Below are 25,890 nucleotides of genomic sequence, written 5' to 3'. Positions count from 1 at the left end.
GAGGGAACCAGCAGGTGTATGGGGTGGGAAGGGTGGGAAAGAGAGTAACATAAACCCCCAAGTCTGTAGCGTAGGTGACTGAGAACAGGATACAGGGGAAGAGTCAGGTGTGGGGTAAAGACCTGGTGCCCGTGGGAGATTCAAGTCACAGAGGTCCAGCAGGCCTGGAGATCTGGAATGATCGGGGCATGGCGGTGATGGCGCCGTGGGCTTGGAAGAGTCAGCTCAGAGGGACTGTGGGATGTGCAAAGACCCAGAATAGAACAGAACCCAGGGAACAGAGCACTAAGGGGGAGAAAAGAAAAGGACCCTGCTGGGGAGAGAGTGGAGAGGTAGACGGTAGGAATAGGGTCTGGAAGCTCCAGAGAAGACAGCGTGTGACGAGGAAGGAGTAGCAAATAAAGCAGAGGTCTGGTGGGGTTGGCACCGCCCTGGGATTTGGCCGCTAGCAGGACAGGCCGCGGCAGGAGGTGTTTCAGCGGCCCGAGGCAAGCTGAGGACAGACTGCAGTGAACTGAGGGGTAAAGTGGAAATCAGAGGAAAAATGAATGTAACTTCTCTTTTAAGGAGCCTGGCTACACCAGAAAAGGGACAGGTTTGTCAGTGAGAAGGTGAATCAGGGCTCTGACCACCTTGGTGGTTTCAAAGAACCGTTCATCTGGCAGCTACGACTGAAGCTTATTTTCACATGGTGTCATTTGACCACAAGGCTGGACTCTGCCTTCCTGTGTCCCTGACGTCTGTCACGGTGCTGTGCATAGCAGGCGCTCAACAAGTGTTTGCTCCTGGACCAACAAATGTCAAACGGCAATATTATTTATCAGACCCTAAAGGATGTTACACAGTAAACACGTTATCAGTTCATACGATTTTTAACACTGCTGAATTTTGCATAGGCATTGCTGCCTCATTTGTCCTTTCTTTTCGCCTTGAGGTACTCGTTCTAATTCACGAATCAGCCCTTTACTTCAAAAGACTTTTTGAAAGGGAAGTTCAAGGCAGTAATCCCATTCAGTAGCAGCCTGAGAACATATCTCCCGAGACATCCATGGCGGTCCAGTGGTTAAGACTCTGCACTTCCAATGCAGGGGGCGCGGGTTTGATCCCTGGTCAGGGAACGAAGATCCCACGTGCCACGTGGCATGGCCAAAATAAAAAAGATCTCTCCCACCCTCATCCCCATGATCAGAGCAAACACTTATTAAATGCTTATTGTGTGACAAAAATCCTAGGGGTGGTCGTATAATAATGCCTCGGTCAGTATTATTTCCTCTGTCTTACAGGCGGGGAAACTGACTTAGAGGACCCAAGTAACTTGTCCAAGATCATAAGGCTAGTGAGTGTCTGAACAGGGACACGTCAGGCTCTAAAACCCGTGCACTGATCGTTTACAGGATGCTTCTTCCTATTGGAGGAAGAAGTTGCTAAGGGAAAATGCATAGAAAATTAAGTCTTCTTAAATTATTTTGGCTTTTCATTTGAAGTGTCCTGTGAGCTGCAAATTTTTAGGTTGGAGCCAATAGTTAGCACTATTTAAACCACTGACAGCAAAATTCTAGGAAATCCATCATCTCTGTGAACTTGGTTAACTTTTTCTTTTAAATAATGGTTCATGCTCGGAAATCAGTCTCAGAACTTAAAAAAAAAAATTTCCAGGAATATTGATTATAAAATTAGAAAATATTCTTTTAATTATTTTTAGTAGATTTGCTTGATTTCTTTAACTTGTCATAATTAATTTAAGAAGACAAGCATAGAGCCTTTTGAGAGCTAATTACTCTTAGAATTCCAACTACCGAAGAAAGAGGTTCTTGGTGGTGTGGACACTTCTGTCTGCCCGAGTCCTGATCTGACCCCTAAAAGCAGGTGACCTTGGCCTTCGTAGTAGCCTTTTATGACAAGATTTGGGGTCGACGTTGAGAAGATAATTGGACAGGAGATTCAAAGAACAAATTGTACTCATCTACAAGGCCCAGAAATTACCTTGTGAGTCCTGTAATTTTTCAGGAAAACTTTCATTGCATGATAGTTTTTCAATTGGTTTAATTATGCTTTCTTCTAAAGAGAAGGCAGATGGAAGGAAAGAATGAACAATAAGGAGGATGTTATAGGAAAAGCAGAGAAAAAATGGATTCCATGATTAATGAAAAGATGCAGAAAGAAACCTTAAAATGTTTCTCCGAGAAAATGTTCTCAGTGCTGTCTCAGCTTTGATTTGATGTCAGTCGTATATTTCCCCGAGACTCAAAGCTGTGCAGCTGTCATTTCACCTGATTGTATTTAACCACTTGGTTCAGTGAATATTACTTTTAAATAAGAAAAAATTAGCAAATTGCAGTGCCACAGCACTGTTAAATGGATACAATACCCGGAGCGTTTGATGTCACATCAGAACACCTCAGGAGACTCCTCAGTTGCTACACAGTGACCCTCAAACTCTTCTGATCCAATACCACCTACATCTTTTTTAAGAAAGAACTCTCTACCTCTTCAGACACTTTAAACTGATACCTAAAATGTTTCCTCGTAAGTTTTACAGTTCCAGAGGATTTAACTTCTGGCATACTGTAACTAGAGACATTTAAAAATAAAACTATTACATCTCTCTTTTAAATATAATCAGTGGAATCTAAATACCATAGTGATTTTATGCTCACCAGTACTGACTTAAGAAATACATGACCACATGGGACTTCCCTGGTGGTCCAGTGGTTAAGACTCTGCCCTCCTACTGCAGGGGGCACCGTTCGATCCCCGGTTCGGGAACTAAGATCGCACATGCCACGTGGTAAGGCAAAAAAAAAAAAAAAAAACAGAAATACATGACCACAGTCCTTTTTAACAGGTAGAAATTTCACATGAATCCCTTTTCTCTCTAAAATTTTATTTTCATTCATATGTCAGCTCCCAAATTTTATCTGAATATAATTTTAAAGTCTTTAAATTAACCAGTCAAAAAATGTGTATAGATTGAAACCTTTAAAAAAATTTGTAACCAACCATAAGTATATTAAAATACTTTTCTCTGGATTAAGTTAATTATAGTTAGAATGATTCGTTGTATATATTTTATCAAAAGAGATGAATATTATAGAATTTGATTATTAAAAGTGAAAAGTCAGATTTTTTTTTGAAATTCATCTCTTAATGAGAAAGATGGGACCTTTTTCAAGTGGTTCATGTATCCATCAATAAATATTACTTATTGCTAAAATCAGACAGGATTCAGCTTCATTTTCTTTTTTTTTTAAAGATGGGAAGCAAGGAGAAATCTTGTAAATGCATAGTAGGGAATGAAAGGTGTTTTGTTACAGCTCTGTTACTATAGTCTTTGAACACTACTCAGAGTTATAGATCAAATATCACGTAGTGATCTCATAAAAAATGATTTTCAAAAAAATTTTCATTTTATATTGGAGTACAGTTGATTTACAATGTTGTGTTATTTTCATAAACGATTTTTAATTATCTATTAGCTATAACTCAGGATCTCCTTCAGTTTTTTAAAAGCTAAGAACTGGAAACCACTTGACTTAAAAAGGATTTATTTGTTCCCCAATCATCAGAGTTACTCACTTTCTCAACACTGACACCAATATACCAAACTAGTCCTTTGACTGGCACCCCACCTATTTTTACACTTTGGGGAAAAAGGAAACATTTAAAAGTAAAAATCTGCAGAAGGGAAACAGTGTAAGTTCATACTTTAAATGTAGTCTTGCCTTACCTGCATTACTCCCTTTGAAAGCAAGTTCTGCCCCCGTGGGTCCCAACGACTTAGGAAATAACTGGTTATTCCAGGTATATGGGTTCGTATCCTTTCCACTGGCTATCAAGGACACGTTCTTGGGGTTTACACCTTAGAAGAACAAAACAGTCATTTCAAAGGTTAGAGTGCGACCATACACTTGAAGGAAAATATACGTTCAAACTAGACTAGAAAGAACGCGAGGGAATGGAAATAAATTTTGGCTACAGTGTAGCAAATACTTGCTTTTTGATGGACCCTCACATGATCCTCAGCCCTAAATACAATAACCTGGAATCCTCACGGTGTCTTTTAGAAACGTTAAGTTATTTTCTGTAATACAAGTAATGATAAACATTGGACATTTCTTGCTAAATGTCTCTTAAAATTTGAGGTGGCACAAAATTTTTCTTCTAAAAGATATTTCCATGTCATACACTTATTCTGAGTGTTTGTTCTGTGCCAGACCCTTGAGGAACACTTGGGCTGGGGAAAACAGACATGTGGCCAAGAGCCCAGGGGAACTGAGAAGTTCGGAAGTACATGTAAAGATCCATCTGTGAAGCGTATTTGCATATCGGATATAGTAAAATATAAACAGCTAGTTGTTTATGATTTTCTGAAATCTGTGAAATGTGGACTCGGCCTTGGTCTTTGGTCCCAGTGGTCAAAGGGTGTTGTTTTAACCTAGTTTTGAGAGATTTGAGAACTTCCTGAACTTGCTTTCTTTTGACTGATAATTAAATTGGGTTCAGCTTAGCAGATGCCAGAGACATCACACTGTCTAAGCCTCTGGGTCATACATGTAGAGTTCTCTTTAGTGTAGAAAACATCCTTACCGAGGACTGCTATAATGTAGAGAGAAGGTCAGTCCCTGTTTCAAGGGAGCTTTGACTTTTCCCAAAGTGAACTCCTTGGCAAGGTTTCACATTTATGAGACATATAATAATATTCCTTGTTGTTGTTGTTTTTTTTTTTGCAAGTTAGAAATCTTAAAATCACTTTTTATTTTCACATTTTCTTTCTGTATTTTTTTAACATCTTTATTGGAGTATAATTGCTTTACAATGGTGTGTTAGTTTCTGCTTCATAACAAAGTGTATCAGTTATACATATACATATATTCCCATATCTCTTCCCTCTTGCGTCTCCCTCCCTCCCACCCTCCCTATCCCACCCCTCCAGGCGGTCACAAAGCACCGAGCTGATCTCCCGGTGCTATGCGGCTGCTTCCCACTAGCTATCTACCTTACGTTTGGTAGTGTATATATGTCCATGCCTGGTTGTTCCGAACCAAGCCGCAAGGTTACCTGTCATCAGTTCTCTAAGGAAACACTCCATCAGGTAGATCATTTCCCTTTATTATAGGATATTGCTCATTATGGATTTTGGTTTCTAATAAAATACCTACAAATAAAACTATAATAGGCAATTCCCTGACAATAAAGAAGATGCACTAGGTAGCAATTACTCAGGTTAAAAACATCTTCACACACACACACACACACACACACACAAAAGATATTTACCCCCAAAGAAGGTGCAAGGTCAGGGGAGAAGACTACAAATCTCTTTAGGTGAATACTTTTTATAAATACAGTTCAACAAAGAATGGGCCCTGAATGCTTACATTTTTTAATACGATTAGCCTTGCGATGTCCCTGGTCTGTTTGTTTTTCAGTAAATACACTCTACACTACTGAAAATAATTGCTTAGCTCTTTGTCTGTTAAAAGATTTCAATTTTCTTGAAAATAGACAATATCTGGAATTTTAAAGCATGTATTAGTTTACAAGCTTTTCTGGGGTACCTTCTATAACCAAGCACCATTAATTTACAAGCTTTTCTGGGGTACCTTCTATAACCAAACACCATTAAAGAGAAGCAAAAATTAATATACTATCATCCCGTCCCCTCAAAGGATATTAAAAAGTCAGTCAGCAAATATTTACTGAGCACCTACCACATGCCAGGCAGTGTGTGTGGCACTGGAGAAAACGTGGTGAACAAAGTAGACCAGTGTCTGCCCTTGTGGCTCTTATAATCTACTCTCGTGAGAAGGGAGACATGAACAGTTATAGATAATTAGGTGAGTAATTAGCAGTGTGCAAATTATGCAGAAGAATCTGGTGCTGAGGCTGCAAAAAACAGAAGCCACAAAGCCAGGCTTCTAAAAAGGTAATTTTAAGCTGAAACGTGAGTCATGATAAGGACTTGGTAGGAGTTGGGGAGGTGTGTTCCTGGGGGAGGCGTCAGTGTGGGCAGTGGACCTGGGAAGGAGAAGAACTCGGAGTCCTCGGCAAGGATGGAGCAGGGACAGGGCGTGGCCCAGAGTGAGGCTGGAGAGGGGAGCAGGCAGCAGATCACAGGGGAGTTCGTGGGTCTCGCTAAGAAACTTAAAACGCAGTAGGAGAGGCACATATACAAATGACACAGGACGTTGGATACATTGGGTGGAAGGAAGGACCGTAAGTGATAATGGGACTCGAGAAGGATCCTCAGAACAGGGTTTCAAAAGTGCTGGGGCCGGGAGTGAGAGCAGAGGGCACCGCCGAGATGGTTAGCGCCTCCGCTGTATACTCCATTTGCAACAACTACCTGTGATAATTAAGTACCCAAGGCTTACAGGGTGAGCTGATACATGACTGCAGTCCTGTCGTTAAGTAACAGAAAACAATCTCAGAGTCGTGCTCCAGTACACAGCCGGTCAGTAGCAGGTCAATAACTATGACTCTCACGTCCCTCTCCCTGAAGGTCAGTGTCACGGATCTGCCAATCCTTGTAGTGTAATGTCAGGCTGCCCTGAAATTACATGGTACATTTCTAGAGCTCCCATGATCCTAAAGTTGATGCTTAATAAGACCGTAATACTTGGCTTTATGGTAAAAAAAAAAAAAAAAAAAAGGAAGGCCCCCAAAGATAATACTCTTTGTTATTCCTGAGGATATTCAGTGAAGTAACTACAGACCATAAATAAATGTCAAGGATCACTTCTTCTTTGCATTTCTGTCCTCTGCACTTGCTGGATCATGACAGGTGCTCAGTAAATGTTTGTCCAAGTGACTGAACTGAGCTCAGTTCTCGTTTCAGATCTCACCCAGCTCTAGAGGGGCCACATCTTTGAGACCAAACATGCCAAAATAGTACAGTCAGACTCAGGTTTAGATTTCAAACAGTTCGTTCTAATTTTGAGTCTATTTCTTAGGCTTCAGTTACAGCCATGCTTCTGACCAAGAGTGATTAGTAGAATTTGTTAGATCTTTCTGGTGAAAAAGGAAATGATCAGATGGGTCTCAGGTACCCTGAAATACGTTCCTGAAAACTGCATGAAGGGAGCAAACAGAGCTGGGAAAACAGGTGTCTGCTAAAAATTTTACAATACCCTCTCCCACCACCAGAGGGCGCACTTCTACAGCGAAGATGAAGCACTGATTTTATTTCAGTGAAATGGATTCAATGTTCTTTCTTTTTCAAACAGGGAAAAGTGTTCCCCATGAATCTGTGTTCTGGAAACTTTATTTATACCCCTGCTTTTGCAGTCAGATCAGAACTTCCTCATGGTTTCAGTACCGAAACTTACCAACTGGTGTCTTTGCACCTTTCAAAAGTGCACCCTCTCTTACGGTCTTAATTCCCACTCCTCTCACCGTCCTAGGGAACAAGTCATCACCCTCTCTATCCAGACGTGTGCAGTGGCCTCTTGACCAGTCTCCTTGGGCCCCTCGACCAGTCCCCTACCCTTTTTGAGGCCCTAGCGTGGTCTTCCTAGCAGCCAGAATGATCTTTTAAAAACACAAATCAGATCATTTAGGAAACAGTATAAAATTCTACCTCTTATAAGAACTGGTAATGGGAGTGCAGAATTGTTTGCATACAGTTTACAGAAGGCATAGCTTTGGTGGGGGAGGGTGGTATTTTCTGAAGCATCCTCGCCATCTTGATTGGTGGCTGCCAGGCATTTCCTGAGCAGACTTCACAGAGGCAGGAGGTCCAGAAAAGTCCCCGGCGACAGGCTGAGCCCGCAAAGAGCGCTATGATTGTATTTCACTGGTGCCCTTTCTCCAGAGATTCAAAGACCCTGGAGCGTGACCTATTAACTATTCTAGTTACCAGGAAACATTTTATTTTCTCTGCTTACCTGGAAGGTATCTTGATTGTTTCAAATAGTACTGTTTAGCTGTTGAAGCAGTTGACAATTCCGAATCAGATTTTAGGGAAATAGCAGGGGGTAAGTTCTTGTTTTCCTCTGTTGAGTGGTTGGGGCCTGCAGGTACGGACTCTGAAAGCCTTGAAAGTCAACATAAAGTAGCATCACCGGGTGAAGAACGGGAAGATGACGGCTGCTATGCTCTCGCCCACCCTCTGCCCATCTTTCCAAGCCAGTCAGTGGTTTCCATCAGAGACCTTCTGCTGATAGGAGCATTAAATGACAGCCCCTCTCCCCGAGCAGATATCGGGCAGTGCATAGAATCCTTCCTAATACTGGACAGTATGAGGCAGAAAGCTTTGTAACTAAGCAGCAAGTTGCCTGTGTGCAGTATGTTTCCATTTTTCCTGCGACTGCCGCAGCTGTGGATTTGTGATGTGGGAAGATGGCATGTTGGAAGGGAAGAGAATCACAGCCATCTCCAGCTGGCTACTCCAGCAGTGTGTAACCACTAAGGTTGTTAGAACACGGTTTAGGCTGGGCTAAGAGAACTGAAGTGGGGAAGTGTTAGGAAAGTCCCCAAACAGAATTTCCAAAGAGCCTAATGACATACAGAGACATCATGCATTGGTTGAGATGTGCCTGTTCCCCAGAAGGCAGAATCGACTTGGGCGGTGGCGAGCGCCTGGCTGGGTGCCTCTGTCCCCCAGTGCCCGGCCTCCTACGGCCCCAGTTCTGTGTAGGAACGGAGGCCTTCCGGCATCCAGGCTTAGCTCTGTCTAGTTCCCGAGGCCATCTGTCCGAGCGGCAGCCTTTACTGCCAGAGGATGGGGCTGCGGTTGGTTTTGCTGTCTGTCGCTCTTTGTGCAGCCCTGCACCACGACCTTCTCTCCCACCTGTGACCGGGCCTCCTCCTGTGCTGAGGCCTGGCCCCCCGGCCAGCTCTCGTCACCTGTCTGACCCCAGGCCTCCGCAGTTCCCCCCGGGAAAGTCCTGCTTACCACTTCGACCCCCTCAGGGATGGACACTGCTGTGATTGGCCCTTTGGACTGCTGGCCGCCACTTTGGGGTGGCCCTGGACACAGGGAGCCCCCTTCATTAGAAACAGCCCTACTCATTTCCGGCCACTGTGTTTACACCCTGCTTTCCAACACTGGCTAAAATACCCTATTTCTAAATGCCGGGTTTTCCCCTTAAAGAGAAATACATATAGGACCAGGAAGGGTGAAGAGCCAGTCTTCTGATCTGTCCCTTTGGTTAGCACCTCAACGCTTGTTACACCCTCGTGCCCGGCAAGATTGGAAGTGGCTGAGAGGTGTAACTTTCTGACTTAAAAGTGGAAGGGGGATTAAGCAGGTTTATTCTGTTTCTTCTCAAAGATTGGGGATTTTAGGGAGGAGTAGCTGTGGCACTTGGGGATCTGGAAATTGACTGACTGAGAATTATCTCCCCACGGAAAGTCTTCATCTACCTTCAGAGGTATGTGTACTCCAAAGTGAAGGCTTCTGCGCCGTGCTGTGCCAAACAGCTACGAGAGAAATTTCCCTGACTCCTGCGTCATCTTTTCTCCCTGTTCCTCTTCTGTTCCAAGGCGGGGCAGGGACGAGGAAAATATTTTCCCAAAATATTCACCCATCTTCACCTCAAAGTTGAATAATGCACTCATGATGATGCCAACTGAAAAGGGATTGCTAGAGATACCAAGCTTCCAGGAAAAGTTCAGAAAATGATCAAAAATGTTGAGGACAGCGAGCAAGTAAATGATTAACTCTGAACGCCACCACCAGAGGGAGCCATTACCTTTGTAGACTGTGCTTTGCTGTCTGAGAAGAGGCATGTGGATTTCAAATGGGAATTATGGGGATCATAATTGAACAGGGGACACGAAAAACTGAACTAGAACTCCCGCTACACACGCTCAGCCTCTGGTGCTGGGCATTGTCACTGTGAGGGACTCGGAGTCTTACTTTTTCAGAGGTGAGCACAGAGGTCTGGATTTGACAGGAAAAACAACATAAGCTGCTTCTTTTAACATGTACACTCATTTATACGTAATGAGTAAAGTTGATGCCTGATGGAAACATATTTTCCCGAGAAATGTGAAATCTTACCAAGATGGAGAATCTGTTTTCCTCGTTTCTTTGAAAACGCACATGCTTGGCTTCTTGGAATGGGAGACCCCGAAGTCACATTCCTCAAACTCTTCCCAACCGTCTTCAGCCTTGAACACAGCCTGACCCCAACGCCTCCTGGCACCTTTATGGCCCAGAGTGCCATTTGGCTTCTGTGGTGGGAAACCGGTGTCGTCATCTTTTATCGGGTGCTGAACGCCTTTTATGTGCAAGCTATTATATTTGAGGCTAAGAGTCCCCATCCGCAAGGAGCTTTCCATACAGTGAAGGAGATAACATATGTACATATTTAAAAGTATTAAGGAAAATAGGTAGCGCATGCTAAAAATATGATAGGAAATTGAGAGAGGACAGATCTCTGTGAACTTGGGTTGGGGGAGACTTGAATACGTAGGCTCAGAATTGACTCTTCGTTGACGTGTAATCTGGAAACCTGCCGCGTGTGGCTGTGTCTCTGGGCAAATGACGTAACTTTTCAAAGCCTTAGTTTCCTTCTCCTCAAATGGCGACATACAGTATTTATGTAATTTAGTGTTTTCGGATTTGATGGTAAAATACATCGAAAGTTTTTAGGATAGGGCCTGGCACATAAGCGTTACTGTAGGGTAGGTGTTATTGCTGTGGTTGTTATTCTAGAGTTTGGAAGAGGAGATGCGTAGAGTACGGCTTTTTAATAGGAAAGAGCCAGAGCGTGTTCCACGGGGAAAGGGCGGAGCGGACTGCGTTTACTGAAGCAGATGGTTCGTGCTGGGTGGAGGATAGGGTTGTAAAGACAGGCCGATGCTATATGATGAGGGGCCTTCATTGTACGCCTGGGACATCGCAGCTGTCCTACGGGCCGTGGAGAACACTGGATGTTTTTGAGATTAAAAAGTGATGTGATAAAGGCAGCATTCGAGAAAGGTGAGGCTCCTCAGATAGGAGGCCTTTGCAGTTAACAGTGGCACGTGGTAACGAGCCACGGATTCATGGTGGTTGGAATGCTCAGGAAAGAATACATTTGCTGTTACCAAGAAAGAAAAGGTCTGGACTTCTTTTCTGTCTCTCCGAACAGAGGTCAAGGAGAGTGTAGCAGACACTGCTTCCTCGCTAAGATTTTGTTCAGGGCAGCAATATGCCCACGTAAAAGATCTGAAATGCCAGCCTCCCTTGCAGCTCTGTGTAGCCATGGGACACGACCTAGCCGGTGAGTTGTAAGTGCAAGTCTGTTGGGAGGGGCTTCCATGAGAAACAGTTTAGGCTCTGCTGGCCTGCGCCAGTGTCTTCCACTCTTCCCCCCTCCTGGAAGGCAGATGCAACCCCAAAGGAGCAGCAGCCAGCTGTGGCCACAGGACCGAGAGCCACCTGCTGAGGAGGGCGGTAGAGCAGGAAGACAGAGCAGTCTGGTTCCTTTCATGAGCTGCACCAGCCCTGGCTTACCCACCACCCACCTTCTCGCTATGAGAGGAAAACAACCCCTCGTGGTTTAAGCCACAGTGGTCAGGTTCTGTCATAAGTCACTGAATGTAATCCTGTTGGACACAGAGAAGGAAAGGCAGGGATGGCTTTAAAAATGTGAGCCTGACTGTCTCAGAATGGTAGCTCTGTTAACAAAAATAAGGAATGAGGAAGAAGACCTGGTCTGGGGCAGACCATGGGGTGGTTTGGGGGCATATAAACTGAAAAATCCAAAAGGCAATGGGAAATTGGGGAATTTGGAAGCAAGGTCATCAAATACAGCTGTGTTTGAAGTAAGACGATGCTTAAAGAATGGATATGCCATTGCTTGAAGCTGATGATGCCACAGTGATGGATGATGAACAAAAAGTGGTATTTGCCAACTTATACTCTTATTGCTTGGTCAGAGAGAATGAGCTCCAGACTAAGGAGAATAAGAAGATCTAAAGCCCCAGGTGAGTAGAGTTAATGAAAAGTCATACTTGGCTGAGTCTGAGACTCTTATTATTTCATTTGAACTGTATGTTAGGGTCCTGCTGAACAATGCCAGTAACATCAAGTTGTCTCATGTCTAAGAAGGTTGGAAAGGGATAAATATTAATAATTTTTATAAAGTAGAAGGTGGATTTTTGCAAACTCCACATTAATAAGTTTGGTACCAGATGAGGGCAAAGATTCTAACATCAGTTATTAAAGAGAAAGTTTTTGAGCCCTAAGGAAAAAAGGTGGTAGATCACACAGGCCACCATTTTTCATAAAAAGCAGACAGCGAATGCATAGTCTGTATGGCCTTCAGCAAAGGAGGTGACAGGGTCTTCTTTCATGCTATCAAAGAGATGAAGTAATGAAAGGACAACAAAGGAGCATTAGTACTGTCTTGGGCTGAATGTTTATGTCCCACCAAAATTTATACCCCAACTCCAATGGGTTGGTATTTGGAGATGGGGCTTTGGGAGGTAACTGGGGATGAGACGAGGTCATGAGGGTGGGACCCTCATGGTGGGATTAGTGCCCTTAGAAGAAGAGAATCCAGGGAGCTGCTTTCTCTCTCTGCCTTGAGGACAAAGCAAGAAAAGGTGCTGTCTGCAAATCAGGAGGAGGGCCCCACCAGGAATCAAGTTGGCTGGCACCTTGATCTTGGACTTCCCAACCTCCAGAAGTGTGAGAAAGTAAATTTTTGTTATTTAAGCCACCCAGTCTGCGGTATTCTCTTATGGCAGCCTGAGCAGACTGAGACAAGTACATAGTTCAATAATCTGACCAAGAGTACTTATTAATGAATCAGTATCCATCTAGAAGAAGGTTCTAGTGGCTTGCTATCCCAAGGGCATATTGCTATCCTGTTCATCGTGAAGGTACAGGAGGAAAATAATGAACAACCATTCCATAGCTGGTGACAAGCTGGGCAGAATGGTTAAACTGAGAAGACAAAATAAGGGTTCAAAAATACTTATTAGAAATGTGAGAGGTAAAAATAAGGTCTTCCAGTTTTTGAATCCTAGAGATCAAATACACAATGAGAGGTATAGAATATGTGATTGAACAGAAACACTTGTACAAAACAGACTTGGGAATTTTAGTTAACAGAACGCTCAATCCCAGCTCCGCAGCTCATTAGCCATCTAAAAATTGCGGGCTAGTTTATTGGGTACTTTAACTTAGTGAATGCATACGAGAGGGCGGGAGGGTGTTGCATAGTGCATGGCACTTAGTAGCTATTTAGTAATGTTAACTTCCTTTCCTTCCCTCCCAGTGTGAGTCAACATTTTATGGGCCTTCCAAGAAAAAAAAAAAAGTAGTCCTTGATGGCACGAGTGAACACAGGTTCTGGAATGTTGGCGGTGATTCACCCTGTTTCATGTTTCCTACCTACTGTCTGCCTCTGGTTCTGGCAGGGGAAGCAGGAGGGTGAGGGGACTCAAAGGCTCCTTCAGACACAGGAACCGAGGGTCACTCAGTCATCGGTGAATGACATCCCTGTGGAGTACGTGAAGGAACTGAGGGTGTTTCTCTTAGAGAAAGGGGCAGATAATGTAAGGGCGATTTTCAAATATCTGAAAGGCTGCCTTTCTGGAAGAGTGATTAACTTTTTATTAAAAGCTACAGAAACCAGATTTGAGCTCAGTATGAGGAAGAACTTTCTAGTAGTCAGAATTGCCCCAAAGATAATGCGGACTCCTCAAGACCCTGGAGGCGGTTCAAAAGCAGTGTGGACAATTATTCATTCATTCATTCAACAGATATTTGTTGATAATTTTACCACGTGCCAGACACTGTTTTGGGTTCTGGGTCTGTATTGAGAAACGAAACAGACGGACATCTTTTATATCTTCCCCAACGTGTTTAGAATGCCTAGAAACAAAATCCTAATGGAACCAAACCGTCGCATCTAAAGTGTCATTATGGGCTACTTACGGTTGGCATGTTTTTGATGATACTTGGAAATAGTGTTGGTGGCTGTTTCTGTTGATTCTGCTGCTTGGGCGGTTGCTGGACACCCGTGTTCTGTGGCGGCTGGATGGACTGCAGTGGCTGGTGGCTGTTTTTAGGCTGGGGCTGTCCGGCAGTCTGGTCACTTACGTCTGGCAGAGGCGTAGGTTCTAGATCAGCTACAGGTGGCTTTGACTCTAGTGGTTGCACATGCTTATTTAAAGTCTGTTTCGGTTCCAGATGATGTGAGGAAGGGCCTAATACTTGACCGACTTGAAAATATGGGTGTTTCAATGCCTAAAGAAGCATGGAAATAACAAATGGAAAACGGTTTCACCTAAATTTATTGCATATAAACTCTTGTCCAGCGCTGGACTAGGCATATATCCCTAGTCTAGGTAAGCTTCAGAGATTTAGAAAGCATCCAGTTTTCCCCTTATGTGATGACTTTAAAAAGATACCCAGACCAAAAAAATGATTTGAGAAGAAAATTTCATTAAAAAAAATGAAAAAGTACATATTAGTAGAAAGAATGTATAACTCACTTGTAATTTTAACATCCAGTCAAGGCAACTGTTCTTTGAAAGACTCTGTGTAGAACACAAAGTCTAGCTTATAAGCTGTGGCTGAATTTGATGGATTAACTCAAACTAAAACACTAGATACTGATAATGTTTTAGACTCCATAAAGGCATTAAGAAATGAGTTAAGAAAGCCTTCTACGTAGTTTATTTTAAATGATTAACTCTAACATCATATAAAATTCAGGGTTATTTTTAGCCTAACTACTAGCAATAAAAAAAAATTCTGAGAAATTGAAATAAGCTTTAACAATATAACAGCAAAGAGAAAGTACTTATGGGAATAAACTGTACAAGTGCTAGGAAAAATGGTCACTGAGTTTTCACTAGATCAGTCATCAAATCACTGTTACTGCATGGAAGTGGGGGGTAGGGGACAGAGCTGGTGACCATCTGGGTGACACAGGCTAGAGCAGTGGTTCTCAGCTGGGGGTATTTTGCCCCTTCGGAGACGTTTTTCTTATTGTCACAACTCGGGGGCTGGGAGGCGCTCCAGGCATCTAGGCACGCTGTCAGGGATGCTGCTTAATATCCTACAACGAACAGGACAGCCTCCCCACAGCAAAGAATTAGCGGGTCAAAAATGTCAGAAGTACCGAGGTTGGTGAAAACTGGTCTGCAGAGTGTCTGAAGTTCTCTGCACAGCTCAGCTGTGGATACAGGTCCCCTTCTCAGTACTGCATGTCTGGGTGGGGAGGGGAGTTCCCAGTTCTGCTGTTCTACAGATAACGAAGCCCTGTTCCCCTGCACCTCCTGCCCTAAGCCAGTACCCGCCTACGTGGAGGCGTAGCCCTGACCCACAGTTAACTTCTCAGGCGTGCAGGGGCAGATTTTAGATGGACAGAGGTAACTCCTGTAACTTAACCTCTCCCTGTCTCCCTGCTTCCACTAAAAAGCAGGGCAATGAAATAGTAAATAAGGAAGAGGTGAAGGGCAGGGAGGTGTATATTTTGGCAGAGGTAGAAAAAGTGTTTCTTCTAAGTTTCCCCTTAGAAGCTTTGTTGCGTCCCCTACCACACCTGGTGTGTGTGTTAACTACACGGACATTGCTAAGTGGAGCTCAACAACTGTAGACGATTTAAATACATCAGTACCTGACACATAGAAGGCACTCAGGTTCTGGATTAAGTAGCCCCATTGATTAGTATGTCACTATTCCTAAGTCAATAATGTACATTTTGGAGCCAGAAGCCTTATGAATGTTTTGTAATTTCAGGGCTTCATCTGTAACTTTTCCTCTTTAGGATACCAGCTACCATCCTTAAAGAAACAGAGGATCTTTAAAAAATAATAACTTCTTTTTTCCTGTTTGTTAAGGGAATATTGATTGAATAGAATTAGGAATGTATAGAAAGTTCTCAAGAAGAAATTAAAATCATCTCGAAAGCCGACACCAGGAGAAAACTACTGCTCACATTTTGATGTTTCTCTTTTCAGAACTTCTTTCTAGTCTTTCAGATACATACACATATATAGAGAGAGATTTTACCTTACACAGACTTGCCGCTTCTGCAACTGTAAGTACCTCATGCCGGTACCCCACTGTTGTAATTACTATCACTTCACAGATTATTTTAACGTTTGATAGGGCAAGCTGTCTAACCCTACCACTGTGCTCTGATTACTTATTACTGTTCAAACCTGTCTTGGCTATTCTTTCCTATTTGTTCTTCCAGTTGACCTTTAGAAAATATCGTCTCAAATTAAATTTTTTAAAAGCCAAATAATTATTTGGTTTATTTCAATCCTCAATTTACATTTAAATAACAATAAGAATACCATAAAGCCTGTTATGACTTTTTTTTGTTTTGTTTTTTGTTTTTTTGTTTTTTTGCGGTACGCGGGCCTGTCACTGTTGTGGCCTCTCCCGTTGTGGAGCACAGGCTCCGGACGCGCAGGCTCAGCGGCCATGGCTCACGGGCCCAGCCGCTCCGCGGCATGTGGGATCTTCCCGGACCGGGGCACGAACCCGCGTCCCCTGCATCGGCAGGCGGACTCTCAACCACTGCGCCACCAGGGAAGCCCCTGTTATGACTTTTTAAGTTAAGCCCTTTGCAGATAAAACCATGGCATTTTTAAGACCGTGAGACAGGATTCATCTGTAGGTGTTGAGGGTATGGTCACAAAGGAGCCAAGCACGGGTATCACACACTGCCCTCTTGTGGGAGCCGGAGAGGGAGCACGACTGCAGTCCTGAGGAGGGATGCTGCTGCTGTGTCGAGGGAACCCGAGTCCTCTACACGGTAGGAGGGCGTCGGAAAGTCTACTAGGTTGTCTAACTGAAGAGATGCTCTTTTATTACCTGGGACAGGTTTCTTCCTACTTAGCTTGTCACGTGCCTGAATTTTTTTTTTTTTGACTTTTACTTTCTTCTTTATTCTTTTAAACTATGAAATGAACACAAGCTCATCATAAACATTTGGAGTCATCCAGAAAATACAAACCATCCTGTGCAAATCAGGTCAACATTTTTCTAATCCTAAGTCTGATTTTTTGTTATTTCGTAGTTGTCTTTCCAGCCCATTTCCCACCATTCCCCCATTCCCATTCATCCTCCAGTTCTGCCACTGCCTCAACGTTTAGAGCTCTATCACTTTGCCAGAGAAAGAAGGGAAAGGAAGATGCTAGATGGAAAAAAAGTGTGAGCAAATTCCAACATTTTTAATGCCTAGTGTGAATGTCATTTCCTTTGCAAATTCTTCCTTAAATTTTACCACCATCCTTCCTCTGGGTGGAAGGATCATCCCTATACATCTCTCTGTTAACTGTCTCTAAATTATCAAAGCCCTCTGTCCCCCAAAAAAGTGTGGTAGAAAATTGAGTACTTGCAGAATGTTCCACCAGGCCAGGAAAGGGGTCGTATATTCATATCTGAAATTCCAACCACCTAACGTACTACCAGGCACTTAGTTTCTTAGTTTGTGCTCAGTAAATATTGAAAGAATAGTGATTTCAAAACTTCCTTGAAAGGTTATTGAAGTGGACATTCATTCTCTGTCCAGAATCCATTGTGCCTTCATAGCCAACCACTTATTTCCTTTGGTGGTGGTGGAGGGATCGTTTTTCTCCTAGTGTACGTCATCTAAGTGGAATAGTAAATCCAAATGCCTCTACCCCCACCTCAAAAGCCAGAGAAATACAGCTTTATTCCCCCAGACAGTTATCCTCACCGTTCAGTTTTCTAAGGCTCTTGTGGCTTAAACAACAGAAATGTATTTTGTCACCATCCTGGAGGCTAGAAGTCAGAGATCAAAGTGTCGACATGCCTGAATTTTTACCATTAGAGATTAATTCCTTTCAACCTCAGCCTCCACAGAGTTCCTCATTTGAACCACAAAACAGAAAATCATTGGAGTGGCTATTTTTGCAATTCTCCCAAGAATCTTACATGCCTAGAAGTTAAATCATAACATACACTGGATGCCTTAAGCTTTAGGGCTTAATTCTCTTGGTAAAACTCTGGTTGAAAATAGACTTGCCTTTGTAAAGAAAAATATCCCCGATATTGTAAAACCTCAAATTAAAAAAACAAACAAACCCCCACACACAACTATACCAGGGAGATCTGTCTTACCTGGCTTGCTGTTGGTCGTTTCTTTGGATTCCAACTCAACATTTCAGTCATAAGCTGAATAGCTTCACTACTGGCATTGGGAATAAGAGTTTTTAAGTTTATAGGAACACACTGGGGAAAGCGGAAATTCATAGAGGATGCAAGCTGGTACCCTTCCGGCCAGTCACTCTGTTTAAGGAATATGTAAGTGGGGGAGGGGAGGCAATAAGTAATTTGTTTTTAATGATCAATTTAAAACAGAGTAATAATATAAAAATCACTTGTGTATGAAAATTTTAATGTTGACTCATATAAATAAATGTGAAAATGAAATACCAGACCACATACACAATTCAGTGCTATAAACAGTATAGAAAGAACAGTGAGTTGAGAATTAGGGAAAAAATGAGAAAGCACTTTCATAAATTTCAAAATGTTAAACTCTGGTCTTTTGGATCTCGATGGTGATGATGGTACCCAGGTGGCTCTGAACAAGTAAGGACAAGCGATGTACAAAGACACTGATTATTACAGAGATCCTCATTATATGTTATACATTGCATCCAATGTCAAAAACTGCACATAGCTGGGAAATGAGTTACGTTAAAGCTTTAATAGCTGCGTTAACTTGAGTAATTTAACTATGAGGCACACGCTCATTTACTTCAGGTGTAATTATACAAACTTATACTTATTAAATAAGTGCATCTCAGAAAGTGAAGTCTAGCTGAGTGCAATGGTTAATTGAAAAGTACTCAGTTCAAGAAATTAAATATCCATGGCAGAGGTATATAAATGTAAACAAGAAAAGGTTAAGAGAAAATAAAATCCAGGACACCTGGCATTAATGCGTTGATCCCAATGGACATTCACAGAACACGTAGGAAAGAGGCTAAGCATGTAGTCATCGGCTGGTCATCAGACCAAAGTTAAATACATAGAATTCTAAATATAGAGAATTTTCCCTTAAGTTCTTAAAGGAAGGTAAGCCCCTTTTCTCTACAGTCTGGTGGGATTCTGGCTTCTTGCAGCCCTCATCCCATCCCAATACAAAAAAAGACTGATGATAAGAAAATTAACCCTTAGAGCGTAAGCCTTTTTGAAAATGAAAATATCAGCTAGCTGCCCCAAAGTTACAAATAATCAAAAGTTATAACAACTTAAGGACAAAAGTACTTACTTTTTTGGGAGTCCCTAAAACTTGGCAAATCTTAAAGATTTCATCGACCTCACTTGTCCCTGGGAAAAGTGGTCTTAACGTGTATAGTTCAGCCATTATACTCCCAACAGCCCACATGTCAATGGGAGAGCTGTAAACTGAAGATCTTAATAAAACTTCAGGAGCACGATACCTATGAAAACGGAAAACAAAACAAAACAGGCCATTGTGCTTGTAGTTTCAGAGGTGGAATGGCAGTAGGATTTTGTTTGGTCAGGCATTTCAGTCGAGAACCAGGTATTAACTGCCTTCTGTGTATCAGGCATCTGTCTGCACAGTGTGTTGGGATTATATTGACTAGCATGCATTTTTCCTGACCATAAGCAAGTAGTGGCACTCAAGACAACTATAAACGAAATGTCCAAGTGGCCTAAGACAGGGACTCCAACAAATAAATGTGGAAACGCTATATAATACATTAAGAAAAGGCGGAGAAGCTCTGAATGGAAGCAGCTACGTTCTGAATGGGAGCAGTCGTATAATTTTACAACACATTAAATCCTGATATATTCACGTGAAGGATCGAAAACAGAAGATTAACAAAGATTATCCCTGTGTAGTGAGCTTTTTCCCATTTTTTTTTTAAAAAATTATTTTATTGAAGTATAGTTGATTTCCAATGTTGTGTTAATTTCTGCCGTCCAGCAAAGTGATTCAGTTATCCATACATATGCGTTCTTTTTTGTAGACTTTTCCATTATGGTTTATCACAGGATATTGCATATAGTTCCCTGTGCTTGTTTATCCATCCTTCTTTGGGCTTATCTGTTTGAAAGCGCTGATTCCTCAATTGACTCAATTCCTTAATTGATAATATTTTTAATTAGAAAAATACTGTTTATGAGGCAAAGGTAGCTGGTGGAGGATATTCTCAATTTTTTTTCCATGTTGAAATGCATAAATGTTTCAGCCTAAATGCTTTGCAGTGTTGTCCTTTGGCTTCCATTCAGAGTAGCTTTCTTGGACAGCTTTGAGATATAATTCACATAACATACAATACATCCATTTAAAAGCATACAGTTCAGTGGCTTTAAGTATATTCACAAGAGTTGTGCATCCATCATCACAATCAACTTTAGAACGTTTTCATCACCCCCAAAAGAAACCCCACACCTCTCCAATAGCCCTGCGCTCCCATTTCTCTAATCTCTCTATCTATGGATTTGCCCGTTCTGTCACTTCACATCAATGGAACCATACACTGTCTGGTCCTTTGTGACTGGCTTCTTTCACTGAACATGTTTCCAAGGTTTATCCATGTTGTAGCATATATCAGTACTTCTTTTATTTATTGCTGAATAATATTCCACGGTATGGCTAGACCACATTTTGTTTATCCATTCATCAGTTGATGGGCATTTGGGTTTTTCCCACTTTTTGGTTATTATGAGTAATGTTGCTGTGAACATTCGTATACAAGTTTTTGTGTGGACGTATGTTTTCATTTCTCGGGTATATACCTAGGTGTGGGGTTTTGCTGGATCACATGGTAACTAAATGTTTAACCACTGAGGAGCTGCCAGGCTGTTTTGTACCATTTTCTACTCCCACCAGCAAATGAGGGTTCCAGTTCCTCCACATCCTTGCCAACACTTTTTATTATGTTTTGATATTTTTAGGAGACAAAATTGTTTTGAATGTTTTGCCAAATTTAGATACTGAAAACAAGTATTCTCAATTTCATTCCATTTCAGTATAGAATCTAAATTTACCCAGTTGAAAATAGAAGCTCCTTAAAAAGATTCTTCCCTGCAAGAGGAGATTTTCCAATTCTAATTATACATTTAAAAAAGATAAAACTAGGGCTTCCCTGGTGGCGCAGTGGTTGAGAGTCCGCCTGCCGATGCAGGGGACACGGGTTCGTGCCCTGGTCCGGGAAGATCCCACATGCCGCGGAGCGGCTGGGCCCGTGAGCCATGGCCGCTGAGCCTGTGCGTCCGGAGCCTGTGCTCCGCAACGGGAGAGGCCACAGCAGTGAGAGGCCCGCGTACCGCAGGAAACAAACAAACAAAGATAAAACTAGTACACTTTGAGCTCTTATTTAATTTGTTCAGTTCCTCCTTTGCTTTTGTAGGGATAAATGTCATTATCTTCCTGTTTGCAAACTTCATTTTCAATAATTGCAGTTTCCCATAAACTTCAAAAGCTTTTGGCGTCCATTTATCAAAAATTCTGAATGAAGATTTCCAAGTGATTTGAAACAAAATGTAACCAAAATATGAAGGGATTATTTACAAAAAAAGCTAGATACCACTGTAAATCATTTAAACTGACTTACAATTCTAAAATTCGAATGACAGACGGCAGAGGGAGGAAGCACACACAGCCGTGCTGCAGCCGTTGTTGTAGTCAACATCAATAGCATCACGAAGATTCTGCAGTGCGGCTACCCTCTGCGTGTATGTGTAATGTGTAAATTCTGACAACTGCAGCTTATTTTGATCGGTAGAATGCAAATTTAGCAGCTTATTTGGATGCAGTTACAAAATAGATATGCATCTTAACCAATCCAAATAAATTTCTGCTTTCTGGGTTTCTTAATTTAGTAAGAATACTGTTTTTTGTGATGCTAGACTTCACTAAAACTTGTATTACCATGGCAAAAATAAGTTTATTTTCAAAGGTTTTAAGTGAAGTTAAATAGCATTCATAGTAATGTCAGACATTTCACTTTTCAAGGAATGACCTTCCAAAAGCTTCACTTTGATTCTCCGAATTGTGATGAAAAAAATCAAATGATTATTAGAAATAAGGTAACTGATTTTTCTCTTCGAAGCCAGTTGGAAGGCACTCATTTAAAACTGGCATTGTTAATTAGCCATGTGTTGAAGTGTGAACTTGGTTTATGTCACCAGATCGGACCAGGGAGGAATCGGGAAGCATACAGCGGAGGTCGATCAGACGTGTCCCAGCTTGTTTTTTTTTTTTTTTTTTTTTTGCGGTATGCGGGCCCAGCCACTCCACGGCATGTGGGATCTTCCTGGACCGGGGCACGAACCCGTGTCCCCTGCATCACCAGGCAGACTCTCAACCACTGCGCCACCAGAGGGAAGCCCCCAGCTTGTTTTAACGAAACTATTGATAACCAAGACTGTCCGCAGCAAACCGGGACATATTGTCACTCTTTCCAGGCTCTGTCCTCAGACTTCTTTTCTTCTCTAACCACACTCAGTCCCTTAGTGACCTCACCCAACCCTGTAATTTTTTAACACTGAGGTGTCCCAAGTTTACGTCTCCAGCCCAGCCCTGCTCCCTGAACCCCAGGTTATAGGTCCCACCGCCTACCGTGACATCTCCCCGTGGTTGTCTCAGAGGCACCCCTCAACCCGAAACACAACTGCGCCTCCCCCCACGAGCTCCACAGCAGCCCCGTCTCCATCAGGGCTGACTCCAGCCCTCTGGCTGCTCATGGAAAAGACCCTGAAGTCTCTGACTCCTTCATCTTATTCCCCACATCTGCTTCACCAGGAAATCACATCTGCTCTATTTTAAAACACACCCAGCATCTTACACCTGTCACCACCTCCATGGCCACCAGATCCAAGTCACTGTCATTTTCTGCCCAAGATAGTGTAACAGCCTCCTCCTTGGTCTCCCTGCTTCTGCCTCTGCTCCTCTAGACCCTTTTCAGGACGGCAGCTCAGAGCCCTCCAGGGGCCCCCTGGTTCTCTCCGATGAGCATGACACCCCAGTCCTTACATCCGGCCACCCCACAAAGGCTCTGACCTCATTTCCCGCTCCCACCCTCCTTATTCACTCTGCTCTTTGCAGAGTCCACGGTGGCACTCCTGTCTGTAGGCCTTTACGCTCAGCATTTTCTCTGCCTGAAAGCCTCTTGCCTCCCAGCATCTCCGCAGCCAGGCATCAGTGAGACCGCCTGTTGAAAACAGCAACATACCCCCTCCCTCCCCTGTCTCTTCCAATCCCCTGTCCCTTTCCAGACTTAATTTTTCTGTATAATAACATGTAGAGATGTATATGTATCACTATCTGATACTCAAATATTCTTAATTGTTTTTATTGGAATACAATATACGTCCAGAAAAATGCACATGTCCTAAGAGTACAGCTTGCCTAATTTCCACAGTTTGAACATAGCCATGGGCCCAGCACCCAGACCAAGGAACTGCGTGTTATCAGCTCCGCAGAGGGACCCTCCTCTGCGCTCTTCCAGTCACTACTGCCCCTACCCCGACCACGTAACTGCTATCCTGACTTTTAACAGGTTCGTTCTAGTTTTGTACTTTATATAAATGGAAGCACATAATATGTGCCCTTTTTCTGTTTGGCCTCTTGCTCACGACATTGTATCTGTGAGATTCATCATATTGTTTACGTAGTTGTAGGCCTTTCATTCTCTTTGCTGTGAAGTAGTCCACTGGGTGAATATATATGCCTCTGGTGATGGACATTCGGGTAGTGTGCAAGATGGGACTGTTACGTGGCTTGTGATGAACGTGTGTATGTCTCTCTGTTGGTAACTCAGGACATTATTTGTTTATGTATTGGCTGTCATGTAAGGAGCATGAGGCAGAGATTCTTTTCTGTTTAGTTCACGTCTGTGTTCCCAGTGCCTAAAATAGTATCCAGCACATAACAGGGGTTTAGTAAATGTTTGTTGAATGAATGAATGGATGCGTGAAATCCTTTTTCCTTCCCTTTTCATTTATCACAAGAGTCATGAGGCAATCCTTCTCTCTCTCCAAAGAATATTAAAAAAATTCAGTTCTACATTTTGCTTTAAATACTTGATATGGAACCTCCAGAAAGATGTGTAACGATCTACTGTAGGAAAGCGTCAACAGAGACATATGCCTCTGGACCGTTGCTAAAAACTACTCACCATCTGGTGGATACATAATCAGTATACGGTGGCTGTGACCTTAATTCTCTTGCAAGTCCAAAGTCGGCAATTTTCACAAGTTCTGGGCCCATACAAAGCAAGTTTTCTGGTTTCATATCCCTATGAAAAAAGCCTTGGTAATACAGAGAGGAAAAACAATAATAAATCATCGTATCTAGACATATTTGATTTACTAACAAGATAGCTGAGCCTCTCTGTTCTAATTAGGAAGGTGAGCTTAGGAAAAAAATAAACCATATTTATTGTCTACACAGTGATGGGAGGTGGGGACCCTGCTTTCAAAATAATTTGGCGAGGAAGTTCATACAGTATGTATGGCCATTAAAAATAAATATCCACATGTATTTCTGTTTGTGGATCCGGTGAGTTCAGGCACTGGGTTAGATACTGCCACATTATGACTATCTCCGCTAATTTGAACAACACCCTTAAGGAGGTATTATGATCACCAGTGGGTAGCAGATGAGGAGGTTGAAGCTTGGAGAGAAGCAGTCCAGTGAAAGCTCAAGGAGCACTGCATATCAGGCTTCAGTCAGTGAAGCTGGTCTTATCACTGCTCTACCACATTGTAGTTTAACCTGCGATTCCTTGAGTATAATCACTTTGAGAAGTCCATTAAACACAAATAGAACGCCACACATTTGAATCAACTCCTTCCTTTAAAATTATTTAACAGCTCAGTTCTCCCCTGGTAGCTGCCTTGTTGAAACAACCCCAATAATTATAATGCTTATTTACCAATTTAATATATAAAATAAATGGCTAGTTACCAAAGCTACATGGCAGCCCAATGAAAATGAGGGCAAATGTCTTGCAAATGTCTAAGGGGTAGGTAAAGCACACTGATTGTACACAAATGACTTGTATCCTAATGACTATGCAGGGTGGAGAGTTAAGAACGGGCCTGGTCATCAATTGTAGGTGACCATCATCATCATCAGAGGGTTTTCATGCAGATTCGAGCTAGGAAGACTTTTCTAAACCTAAACTTTTTTAACCCCTTCAAAGCCAGCGTGGGCTCTCCGTGACATCTACAACAGTTTTGTACTCTGCTTACCTGGTACTCCTTACTCAAAATAGCTACTGAGATCCATCCATTTCGCTAACTTCGAAGAGAAACACATCGTAATTTCATAATATGAAGACAGGAATGGGAGCACGTGTGATGGTGAAATGACATTAATCCATAAAACCTTAATTAAACCACAGTTGAGGTTTTCCCCATCCTCACTAATATAAATATATTGGTAACTTGGTCCTAACTTTAACTAAAATATTAGTCCATTTCTTTTGACAGCTACTGTTTTTAAAATATCTATTTTCTCAAAGGATTACATCTGAGATGTTTATGAACTATGGCAAGAATAATTTAGCTTTTGTAAAAATGTCTATTGTTCTTGGAGTCTGGTTTCCCAGATCACTATGTAGGCACTTATAAAGCCAACTCTAGATTACTCATATGTTACTTACTTTCATCAACAATTTTAAAATTCCAAGCTGGTTTCCTCCTTCAGTCCCTTATGCTCTGAAGTTGCTGATAGTTGATAAATATCCAAGGAATCTAAGCCAGTTTTATTACTAGCCTAAAAAATATCAGCAAAACACAAAACTCTTTCCAAAAATCAGAGAATTCCTGAAGCTTTTGGTTTTCCACATCACACTTGCTTCCATTAGCATAAATTAACACAGGCAAATATCGAGAGTTAACCATGCTGACCAGAGTTTAAAAATGAGTTGAAGATCAGGAATCCAATATGAACAAGTAAAATAGCATATATC

The 25,890-nt window shown here is 42.3% G+C and overlaps 1 protein-coding gene across 3 annotated transcripts in view; it reads right to left on the bottom strand.

Annotated features, from left to right (window-relative positions):
• The window catches only part of MAK (male germ cell associated kinase), a 48,113-nt gene that overhangs the window by 5,368 nt on the left and 16,855 nt on the right, over nucleotides 1-25,890 (bottom strand). For 2 of the 3 annotated variants that reach the window (XM_065884823.1, XM_065884824.1), the window contains 7 exons: nucleotides 24,091-24,223; nucleotides 19,209-19,380; nucleotides 18,050-18,217; nucleotides 13,880-14,191; nucleotides 10,007-10,179; nucleotides 7,887-8,035; nucleotides 3,728-3,859 (listed from right to left, as the gene is read on the bottom strand). In XM_065884823.1, the coding sequence (XP_065740895.1) occupies nucleotides 3,728-3,859; nucleotides 7,887-8,035; nucleotides 10,007-10,179; nucleotides 13,880-14,191; nucleotides 18,050-18,217; nucleotides 19,209-19,380; nucleotides 24,091-24,223 (1,239 nt within the window). Of the gene's footprint in view, nucleotides 1-1,983; nucleotides 2,059-3,727; nucleotides 3,860-7,886; nucleotides 8,036-10,006; nucleotides 10,180-13,879; nucleotides 14,192-18,049; nucleotides 18,218-19,208; nucleotides 19,381-24,090; nucleotides 24,224-25,890 lie in introns of all 3 variants that reach the window. The other variant, XM_065884822.1, reaches the window with a different exon arrangement.

Source organism: Phocoena phocoena, chromosome 10 (genome assembly GCF_963924675.1).
Source record: "Phocoena phocoena chromosome 10, mPhoPho1.1, whole genome shotgun sequence".
Lineage (NCBI taxonomy): Eukaryota > Metazoa > Chordata > Mammalia > Artiodactyla > Phocoenidae > Phocoena > Phocoena phocoena.
This window is presented reverse-complemented; position numbering and strand designations above follow the sequence as displayed.